The sequence below is a fragment of the Penicillium riverlandense genome, assembly GCF_028828495.1.
Source record: "Penicillium riverlandense strain IBT 135883 chromosome Unknown utg000006l_segment0_segment0, whole genome shotgun sequence".
NCBI classification, from domain to species: domain Eukaryota; kingdom Fungi; phylum Ascomycota; class Eurotiomycetes; order Eurotiales; family Aspergillaceae; genus Penicillium; species Penicillium riverlandense.
The window spans coordinates 2,417,148-2,428,370 of NW_026643197.1; the positions used below are offsets into that span (position 1 = coordinate 2,417,148).

General features: G+C 49.4%; 3 protein-coding genes across 3 annotated transcripts; 2 read left to right on the forward strand and 1 right to left on the reverse strand.

The window, feature by feature from the left end:
* Positions 1 to 963: 963 nt before the first annotated feature.
* Positions 964 to 5,392, forward strand: N7474_007184 (transcription factor domain-containing protein; the record flags this gene model as incomplete). The annotated part of the gene is made up of 10 exons (XM_057198594.1): positions 964 to 1,458; positions 1,518 to 1,578; positions 1,631 to 1,863; positions 1,916 to 2,312; positions 2,365 to 2,496; positions 2,554 to 2,659; positions 2,961 to 3,046; positions 3,096 to 3,976; positions 4,023 to 4,538; positions 4,595 to 5,392. 10 exons carry the CDS (start codon positions 964 to 966, stop codon positions 5,390 to 5,392), a joined length of 3,705 nt encoding a protein of 1,234 aa, XP_057052034.1.
* A 1,099-nt stretch (positions 5,393 to 6,491) lies between these two features.
* On the forward strand, positions 6,492 to 7,342 carry N7474_007185 (uncharacterized protein; the record flags this gene model as incomplete). Its single annotated transcript, XM_057198595.1, has 2 exons — positions 6,492 to 6,750; positions 6,822 to 7,342. 2 exons carry the CDS (start codon positions 6,492 to 6,494, stop codon positions 7,340 to 7,342), a joined length of 780 nt encoding a protein of 259 aa, XP_057052035.1.
* Positions 7,343 to 8,095: 753 nt separating this feature from the next.
* Positions 8,096 to 10,485, reverse strand: N7474_007186 (putative C6 transcription factor; the record flags this gene model as incomplete). Its single annotated transcript, XM_057198596.1, has 3 exons — positions 8,096 to 9,188; positions 9,257 to 10,063; positions 10,112 to 10,485. The coding sequence occupies 3 exons, from the start codon at positions 10,483 to 10,485 to the stop codon at positions 8,096 to 8,098; spliced, it is 2,274 nt and encodes a 757-aa protein (XP_057052036.1).
* Between the last annotated feature and the right edge of the window lie 738 nt (positions 10,486 to 11,223).

The following is an 11,223-nucleotide window of genomic DNA, read 5'->3' on the forward strand; positions in this document are numbered from 1 at the left end:
ATCGACGAGTAACTTACAAAATAGAAAATGCGGTGAGGTGAAAACTCTATATGTGACCAGTAAGAATTCCAATCCTTGACAGTTGGGTTCAGTTTAGAATTGAATGTCTTACCTCTCGTGTGCCTGTCGCTACGATAGAACCAAACAGGTGCTACTGATCTGCATACTGAACCTAAAGTATGTGAGGCTGTGTTTATTTCGGCTATTGCCGAGCGCTCAGTTAATCGAGCGCCTGTTTTCAAGTCTTCTATCTTCTGTCCTTGAGCCCATCCCTTCCTCAAACTCGGTTTTCCTTTGCACATTTTCGAATTCGTCCTGAAAACACTCTTTGAGGCACTACCTTCTCTGTTGACCTGCTCTGGGGGATTCATCTCAGGATCACACAACTCACACCACATAGATACAGAAGGAGAGAGACTTCAGTGTTATATGGAACTCGCTGACATGGCCGGATCGGTCCGAAAATTGCAAGTTGCCCAAGTCCGTAGCTGTTGTGAAGCTTTGGAACAGGACGCATTCGCCAACGCGACGCTCTTCGGCTTTCTTACTTCCGGAAAACACAAGACTTGTGCAAAATAAGAACAACCATTTGCATGTGAAGATAACTAAAAAGAATTGCCCGATCAGGCAACCTGCAAATAAACTGTGACAGCTGGGCTGCTTTGTCACTTCCTATGCATGACTAAGAGGACAGCCAAGGCGGCGCGATTCCCACTGTGGAGAATTCCATTCGTGCACGGGAAAAAGTCCGAGAATCGGTGCAAAATGCTACTTCGGCAATGCAGCACAAACGCCGAAGGAGCAGCGCTACAAAATGTGCGCATTGCAGACGCCGAGTTTTCATTATTATTGTACATTCTGTGTCTGGATGAGCGCTTTACAGACTATATACCAAATAGACATGCGACAAACTGGAGCACATGAATTATTTCATCTCGAAGACCTTCGTGAACTGCTCCAATAATGGAATCTGGCCCGGCCATCGAATCGCAAAAATCGTCCCCGCAGAGTGATTCTCTCAACGACACCGATAAGGAAGATTTAGAGCTCAAACCTCAACAGTCAAACTCATATCATCTTCCACTATGGCGCAAATGCCTCATTCTCTTCACGGTCAGTTGGATGACTCTCGCCGTCACTTTCTCCAGTACCTCGCTACTCCCCGCCACACCGGAGATCGCGTCTGATTTCTCCACAACCACGGAGATTCTCAATGTGACTAATGCCGGCGTGCTAATTGCCATGGGGTTCTCGTCTTTCATATGGGGCCCGATCAGTAATATCTTCGGCCGCCGAAATGCCTATAACGCGGCTATCCTCGTGCTATGCGGCTCTTCAGCTGGCACTGCCGCAGCGATCAATCTGCACATGTTTATTGGAATGCGTTTGATAGGCGGCTTTACTGGAACCTTCTTTATGGTGGCTGGCCAGACCATTTTGGCGGATATTTTCGAGCCGGTAAGTTATTTTAGTCCTTGTGTTTCTCGACGGTCGATTGACGGAGATATTTTGTCTAGGTGGTGCGCGGAACAGCCGTGGGAGTCTTCATGATTGGATCTGTCAGCGGACCAGCAATTGGTGAGTATCGACTTGTTTGTTCCAGCTTATGACTATCTAACTGTCTATTTAGGCCCGTGTATCGGCGGCATCATTGTCACCTTCGCTCACTGGCGTGTCATCTACTGGCTTCAGTTTGCCATGACTTGCCTTGGCTTGATTCTTTCTCTGCTCTTGGTGCCAGAACTTCGAACCCTGAAGTCTACCCACGGGCTCACCAAGCGTGAAAGACTTTCCGCTATCTTGCACCTGTTTAACCCACTTCGCATCTTCCGTCAATTCATATACCCAAACGTACTTCTCTGTGTATGTTTTGAACCCGGGAGTATTATCTGATATTCCACTGACACGAAGCCAGAATCTAACTTGCGGCCTCCTCTCCACCTTCCAGTATGGCCTCCTCACTTCTGCTCGTTCCATCTTCAACCCACGGTTCCACTTGACCACACCTCTCGTCAGTGGCTTGTTCTATCTTGCTCCAGGAATTGGCTTTCTACTTGGCAGCGTAATTGGCGGGAAGTTATCCGACCGCGCTGTGAGACGATGGATCCGCAAACGCGACGGCGTGCGACTGCCTCAGGACAGACTCAACAGCGGGCTTGCTACGCTGTTTGGTGTTTTGCCAGCTGCAATTCTCATATACGGCTGGTCCTTGCAGGAGAAAAAAGGGGGAATGCCTCTGCCCATTATAAGTGCATTCTTTTCCGGCGTAGGCCTCTTGGGTGCATTTAATGGATTGAATACATATTCTGCTGGTGAGTGCTACATTTAAGGACTGTGGGGTCTTCAACTGATTACCCTTTCTAGAGGTCATGCCTCGTATCCGTACCGAGGTCATCAGTGGCAAGTATGTCGTGCAATATATCTTTGCTGCGGCTGCGTCGGCCGCTGTTGACCCTTTGATTCACTCTATCGGCGTGGGCTGGACATTTACCATCTGTGAGACTTGCCCAATTACTTGACACTTGTTTTCTTATATTCTAATACTCTTTCCAGGTGTCTTCTTCGCCATAATTAGTGGTTTCCTTGTCCTGATTATCACGAAATGGGGCATCGACATGCAACGATGGACCGAGGGGAAGCTTGGAATCAGTCCAGCACAGTGAGAACGACTGAGAGAATGATTTTGCTGCATTCATACCCACTCAAAGAGACGGGCTACAGATTCCTGCATGATACAGATGATAAAACTAATAGACAGTTAACTAGAGTTACGATTAACTAGAGTTACGATTGATAAATAAGACTTCTACGACATATTATCCAGTTTCACTTTGTTATTAAATAGCCACTAGGTCTCATTAAAGCCGTCTATAGAATTTATAGTAACTATTGCCAATCGTCATCATTGATATCTTGCTTGTTTCTTTCAATCTAGCCCTGCAGCCTTCTACGCTAGTTAGACCCTACGATGGGACCGCTGAGTCATCACTCAATCATCCAATCAGCGGATCCGTCATTCTCGGCGACCTGGTAGGATGCCGAGACGGTCAGTGAATTCTCCTCATTTTGCTACCGAGACTGACATTTCACCCGAGGGCAATGGGCTAAAATGGCACGAGGCACAGGGCTGAAAAGACGCTCTGTATGGAACGAAGAGGATTTTGAAAATCCCAAAAGCCCAAGGAAATTTGTCGCCTGTGAAAGATGCCATGCGCATAAGATCAAATGCTCCGGCGACCTGCCGTGTAGCAAATGCCGCGCTGTCGGATGTGCAGACGAATGCAAATTTGCTACCCGAGATCGGCAAGTGAAAGTGAGCGAGAACTACCTCGACCAGCTCCTATCGGAAAACCGACGCCTGAAGGAGCAGTCGGCCACGGCGACCGAAGTAGCCGACTCGGTAAACCGGCCGTCTCGGCCAGCAGAAACCCTTCCGGACGCGGGCAGTACGAGTATCCAGAACCCGTTGATCGGCGATCGGGCTTGGTTCCAACGCTATGATCCGTCTTTGCCGCCTATCTATATCGGCGAGGCCGCTTGTTCGGCATTTGCCACGCGATTTCGTCGCTTCTTGACCGGAAACAATGCAACCCCGCATATTCCACGAACACAATATGTTCGCGAGGAGAAGATCGTGGCTGCAAATGAAGCTGATGTGCAGTGGCCCAGTCTTCACCATGCTCGGCTGCTGGTCAGGATTGCCATCCATCAGATTGGTCATATATATCACCTGATGATGCGCAAATCCACGATGGATAAGCTTGAAGAGATCTATCAGACGGCTGCTTTTGACTGTACCGCCAATAAGTGCAAGTTTTTTGCACTGTTTGCTTTCGGAGAGGCGTATTCTGTTCGCTCGGAGCTCACACCGGGATCGAGAGTGCCGGGTACACCATACTTTGCGAGGGCCATGAGTCTCGCCCAGATCCTACCGGAACGAACGAGTGTCACACACTTGGAGACCTTGTTGTTATTGGTACCCGCTCACAATCACCCTTATTGATCCGAGCTAACCATCGCAGTCGCTATTCTCGTATTATCTCAATAGGCGCCATTGTTCACAGGTTCTGGTTGGGCACGCAATGCGAATGGGGCTCACAATTGGCTTAAACCACAACATTCCAGAATCCCAACTCATTGACCCGGTCGAGAGGCAGCATCGCATTCAAATTTGGTGGACGATCTACATCTTCGACCGCATGTGGGGATCGAAAATGGGTCTTCCGATGCAGATTCAGGACGAAGATATTCACGTTGATATGCCGTCACCAGTTGCTCCCAAGCAGCTTCATGACGAAGAGCTGTCTGATACAGAGTTCATGTCGGCCAATATCAAATTGGCAAGGATTGTGGGGGAGACAATTACAAAGCTATACAGCCGCCGAAAATACCAGGAGACTTTTTTGCAACGAGTTCAAAAGCTGATGAAGGCACTGAAGAACTGGGTTGATACGCTGCCTGAAAGTCTGCGGTTGAACATGGAGGATATAGAATCGAGCAAGAAGCCAGTTCTTTCATTGCACCTGGCCTTCAATCAGGTAAATAACAAGCCTTTCTTGACTTTTCTGTGCTATATGCTTACAATTTCCACCAGTGTGTTATTCTCGCTACACGACCAACTCTTCTCCATCTCCTCATGACCCTGAGTGAAGCCGGCGCCACAAGACCGAACCAACACACTGCTACTTCTGATTCCGTCTCCCAGCCCGTTCTCACCCTCGGTGAGGCTTGTATTCATGCAGCCCGGCACTCACTCTCGATGATCCTGACCCGCTGGATCAGTGGGTCTATGCCCACATTCGGCTACTTTCATGCACATTACCTATTCTCCGCAGCTCTGATTTTAGCAATGTCAAGTTTCGTCCCAATTGGCAACCCAAACGACATGGGTGGTTTTGATTCTGCCTTGGATATATTACGCTCCATGACTGAGAACGGCAACCTTGCTGCGGCCGAGTTCTACCATAACCTCGAACAGGTCAAAGTCTGCCTGGATGGCTACCGGGATGGCCGCCGACCCCGCGCTGATTTTGCTGTTGGCACTACAAATCCCGCTTCTGTCAGCGGCCCTGGCCCGACTGGGGGGTTCTCCTCGGCATTGACACCAGCCTCCGTAGCCGGTGTTCCAGGGACAATAGCCCCTGCAATACCCCTGATCCCCGCGGAGAACGAACTGCTCGCTGGTCAGACCCAGACAGCCAACGATGCCGAGGCGTACACGTATACTCTTCCTGTCAGAGACACGATCTGCGGGTATACGACTGAGATGGCCTTTTTGGAGCCGACTATGCAAGATTTCCTGGCACAGTCAGATATCGATCTGGGACTGCTGCATCCTGTCGACACATTGTTGAACGAGGCAGAGAATCTTTACACATCGCATGAGTTATAGAAATGGGCCATCACCTCATCTAATGTCTGGTTTTGATGGAAAGTGTCGATATGTATTAATTGAGAAATTCGCCTCTTTGTGTTATGGGTGAAGAAGCATCTATAGTCCATTTCCCCGAGACATTTGTTGCGACATAGCAAAATACTTAATGATATCAACGAGTACCTGAGACACGCTTTCGCGTCACCTCGGGCGCGAACAACGCAAAAATCACCAATTGGAGTACTGTATGAATATTTAAATTGTGGGTCCACTGCCGTGCTGCTGTGTTGGTCAGAGCATTCGCATATTCAGCATTAAAAAGCAATGCAGAAAAAGTGGCAAGTCTGTTAGATATTCGTTTCTTGCTTACTCCGTATTCGCTCTCAAATTGATGAGATCTGCTATCTATAAATAGCCCCTATTTATGTACATTTGGCCAGGCAGACAAATTGAGAAAGTGCAATCCAAGGGGCATACCTCGCTTGGATATTGGACGGAGATGAGTTGGTTCCACAGAAGAAAAGATATTATTGTATGCAATCATTAATATAGGTAAAGATCTTTTACGAGCAGATATACAGCAAGGTGGTATATAGCATTATTTATGGCTGCCGTCTACTAAACTTGGAATCTTCATGCAGGCTTATAGCGAGCCACGCAATTTGAAAACCCGATATTTATCCTGAGCTATATTTATCCAACGACAACAAAGAAGGAATTGATAGGCAAGCTCGTGTTGGATATGAGATCCACTGCTTGGCCTGCTATCCATCTGATTGGGCCGAACAAAGCAATCGGGGCGAAGGGTGTTTGGGGTCTTTGGGGCCTTGTTAGTCCCGTCGATGGGAAGAATGAGCACAAAATACATCTCCCAATTAATGACATCACCGAATGTTGCCTTTTTTCTTTGTTAAAAATTAGCGATCACCATAATCATCTGCATTCAACTACCCCTGAGAGTGTTGGCAGGGTCCCACAACTTCGAAGTCGCTCATTATCGACATCATTGCCGGTTGTTCGCGTCTCGATATCAAAACACCAATCGCCGAGTTTTGAGCCCTTCTAACCCGATCGCATCCAGACGCTTCTACTTCTCACGGCCCAGACCCCATCGAAGATGGTGGGCTGGCCACTAGTACTTCTGGCCACCTTTGCGGCAGCATCCAGCGCCTCGAGGAAATGCTGGTTTCCCGGAGAAAATGTGCAGGATACGCTCGGATTCCCTTGTACGTCGGAAGAAGGCAGCGCGTGCTGTGGACAGGATGCGATCTGTCTGACCAACGGCCTGTGCTTGAATTTGCAGCAACCATATGTACTATCGCGCGGGAGCTGCACCGATAAGTCATGGACTTCCAACAACTGTCCGAAATACTGTCGTAAGTTTCAGCCCCAAATCTGGAGGAGAGATGAAGAGAGCGAGTATGCTAAGACCAGTACGAAAACACAGAATCTATTGCTCCCGACGGTGGAGTCTCTCTTGTTTTATTAAACTTCACCAACGAAGGGTCATATTACTGCTGTAACTCGATCCTCGCCGGCAGTGACGGCAATCCAATCTGCGACAACAATCAAGCGTCTTTTACTGTTCCGGACGGAGACATGATATGGGGCGCCGCCGAGCTGACGGGCTATATGAAGACGTCTGGGATGAATGCCGATGGAAACGACACCAGCGTCAGCATGAACAATACAAGTGCGAACACTGCGACCTCTAGTGGAGACTCATCCAAAGAGATCGCAATAGGGGTTGGCGTCGCCGTCCCACTGGGAGTTATTACTCTCCTTTCTATTGCATGGGCTCTGTGGGAGAGAAGAAAGAGAAAGCAGGTCGCAAGTTCTTCGGCAAGCGGACGCCATTACCATACTAGTGACGCTCGTCCGAAGCCTGTTTTCGAATTGCATGGATCAGCGCCGGTGGAATTGGAAGGAAGCGACTCGGCAGTGGGCTCGCACTCGAACTGGACATGACCCGGAAAAAAGGCAGCACACAAAAGAGAAAATTCTCGAGCTTTTAATATTGGGAATACCAAACGTCGTACTCAGGACAATCCCACTTTCTGTTGTCTTTTCTCTATGTGGTTCTAGGCCGAAACTGTGCTGCCCATTTGAGGAAGCTGTTCAAGTAAAGTGGCTATGCCCGCTCTCCCTTCAGGTCGGAGCGGCTGTTCGTCATTCTTCGTGAATTATGTTCGGAATCAATAGTCAAAAGCGGCATGTAACTATAGTTTCATACTGAGTCTCCGATATTCTTGTATATAATTAATAGGATTACTAGGGCAGAATACCGAAGATGCATTTGATGCGCGACTGAATCCCGAGGCAGGAGATGATCCAACGACAGAAATGAGCCGGCTTTGTATTAGTGACTTTAATTAAAACTTACTATAGATATGCCAAGCTGCGGTATAACTGGATCAAAAAGCAAGTAGCATCCGAGAGCCCGGAAGAAGGAGAATGTGTGCCGTGGCAGGTTGAAAGTGGGGTTGATATCCCATCATAGGGGCCGGTACTGTAAGCTGAACCTTAAAGGTGGCATACATATAGTCTTTAGGAAGATTAAATTAATAAGAAAGGAAATGAAACCAATGTGGGCTAGGACGCAAGAGATATGACAAAAGGAGAAAGATGCAATATCATGAGACTCGTGTACAGTCCGATATTCAGCCATTAAGAAAGGTCTGGGAAAGCATGACGTGAATGCAGGAGCGGTAAATCCGGTGCCTAAATTCCGACGTCAACATCCGACTCTAGTGTCAGGCCGAGCTGGGAAAGAAGCTCCTCACAGACAACCCAGGCTCGCTGTGAAAAGGGGTCTTTGAAAGACATCTTGCGAATCCACCGGGTGGCCTTCATGACTTTATCCACGAGGCTGGTCGATTCCTCGCTTCCAGGCATAGTGCGGGATAGCTTGACCAAGAAGACGGTCATTGACTGCACTACATAGTGGAGAACACACCACCAGGGGCTAAAGTCGTAGAAGAGAGCCATGTTTTGATCGGTTGGCTCGTCGGGAAGAATCCCGAGCATTCGGCTTGCCATTTCGATGCACGTGGATGCGATGGTGTCGCACCGGGCACTGGGAGGTTGGGCTTCGGCTTGGGAGTGAGCCACGCGGCGGCGGAGACAGGGCTGGGAGATCATGAGCTTGGTGGTGTAGAAGCGGAAGGCCAGGCTGACGCGCTGGCGCGCCAGGGGTCGGCCGGTGTCCATGTTCGTAAACTGGAATTCCAATGGCAGCCGTGAGTGCCAATTGTCGGCCTTGGAGATGAGTGTAGAGACGGTGTTTTCGATCTCAAGCCATGACTGTCGGTTTGCTGCTGGGGCGTACAGTTTATCAATGGCCTCCCGCATGAGAAAAGCCAGATCCACTGCGTACAAGAAGTACAGAGAGATGTTGGAGGTGAGGGTCTCGGTCAAAAGATCTGTGCAATGTTCGCCTTGTTCCTCCCCGTTTAGTTCTAAGCGCACCCGATTTATGCGATCTGCCATGCTTTCGTTCGGCCAGAACCCTTGACCCCTGGACAAAAGCGATAACACCAGGTTATCCCGGTTTGCCTTATCCATAATGAAGCGCGCGACATGCTGATCGTTCAGATCCTCCTCTCTGAACGGGGTGGGGAGAGGCGTGGTGCTGAATATCTTACTTGGGGGACGCCCCGTCATCTCACACAGTACAGTATCCAACATGAAAAGAGCCCACCACACTCGATACACAGTCTCTTTCGATTCGTGTGGAATACTGTTAGTCTCGCTGCGGAGGTGGAGACCCATTGTAATGGCCGATCGGATCGCAATGCCAATCATTCGCCATGCTCTGCACCAAGGGGTTTCCAATCGTTAGAGAACTTGAGCATTATAAGACACGAGTAAGAATGACTATACCTATTAACTTGACCGATAGATAGCAAGTAGAATGCTGTTAGCCCTTCAAACTGCACCTTCATCACGTTGGGATGGTCCAGCAATGCAGTATGGCCCATGCTGAGTCGCCATGCCCTGGAGAAGTACACCATATGTTCATTAGGGTCACTCGGAGGTTGATCGTCGACGAGTAGTAAATGCCTGCTGGCAATGGCGAGCACCATATTCATCACACCCAGCCAAGGTTTCCAAGGCCGCAAGTTTGGATTCGAATAGACGCTTTCCCACTGGTTCAGAAAGAACTTTTTCCCGATCACTGGAAAGGCATGGTGCACTTTATCGAAATAACGATCGGTGAGCAGTTTCGCAACGGGATACGGCGGCCCGACGAATGGATCCACATCGGTAAGTACAGAAATGTCCGATTCGTCTTGGAAATAGTTCACGGAGATGATGGACGGCGCATCGGTGGGATTGCCGCTGGGTGCCGAGTTGCTAGCTTGGTTGAGGTCGCGTTTGAGTCGGAACAGCCATGCCATCTCCGAATGCTCGCCGACAAACCCCATGGCTTGCAGTTGTTCATCGCGGATGAAGTCTTCTTTGGTGTGGTCTACAACTCCTAATGGAGTAGGGATATTTTCAGCAACCCTAGGTGCAGATGGCCGCGGACTTGAGAGTCGTACAGGTTCTGACGGGCGGACCACAAGAGAGGAGAAGGCGGGCAGCGTCTGGTCGACATGGCGGGCGCAAGTTGCGTCAAGCCGGGGATATAGGTCGCGCAGGAGACCCTCGTATGTTTCAACCTGGGAGGTGAGATCGTTCAATTGTCTGTTTGAGCGTTAGAAAATAATTACGATCCCGTGACATGGTACACACTTGACCATCTTCTCGCGCTTGCGATCGCCGTAAGAGCAAAGCTGCCCATTGTCCTGGCAGCGGTTGCACGGCCGGTGGCCGCTGCATTTTGCTTTGGCATCGCGGCAGTTTTCGCATGCGTGACTAACTCGGCCGCTGCTGTTTGAAGAACTGGACTGGGTCGTTCGCGGGATAGCCACTTTAGCCATCGGCCCAGCACTGAGATCGGCCAGCTCGTCGCGGCCAGATAGGGCATCGGTATTGGCGGAAAAGCTAACCGGTGCGAATTGGACTTCAGGAACATCCCAGTCACCGCCAAAGAATAGCGCCGACTCAGGTTCCAGCCACTCCACATGGTCGGTAGGGGGCTGACGAGGGTGATGATTCTCACTCATGACCCCACGCTAGAGGCAAATAAGTCAAAAATAGAAAGAAGGAAAAGAGCAGGAGTCGGCAGGGTGAGCCTCCTTCGACGGTACTAATAAAAATCCTCGTATGTGGGTTTTTGTCTTAGCCCGCGCAATGGCGCCCTGTGGTATGCTGGAACTTCGAGCCGTCGTTTAGCCTGCGTCGGGTCGCCCACAACGGCGCCCTCACCATGCTCCGTACGGCAATCTCAGCAAAACATACCTAAAAGACACACTCTATGATCATCTATACAAAACAAATAATGCTAATGAATGTGTCGAACCGTGCGCAAAAGGTATAATACCACTGTGGTATAGGACGTCTGGTGCCTGGCCACCCGGTTGGTGGTCCTAGTTTAGTCCATTTATGGCTCTGGTGGCTCTGAGGGGCGTTTCCTTGGAATTGCGTAGAGGGCGCTGAGTTAGTAAAGTAAACAGGGCGTGTTTTTCGTGTAAAACCGGATTTGTCACAGGCAGATCGTTGCCTTTTCCCCCTTTGGCGAACCCTGTATTATTTTGTGCAAAGAGTCGAGTGACAAGTTGCTGGCCAAAACTTCAATTTATGAAGTAGCATGTCTACTCATTGTGTCGCAAAAGTGCAAAAACACAATCTCTCAGAATACCTGGTGGTCTTGTTGCTTGGGAGAAGGCGAAGCATGGTTTGGTTCCTTGGCGCTGACCTCTGACAATGAAATGAGCAATTTGGCGGCAAGGAGAGTCGTATCT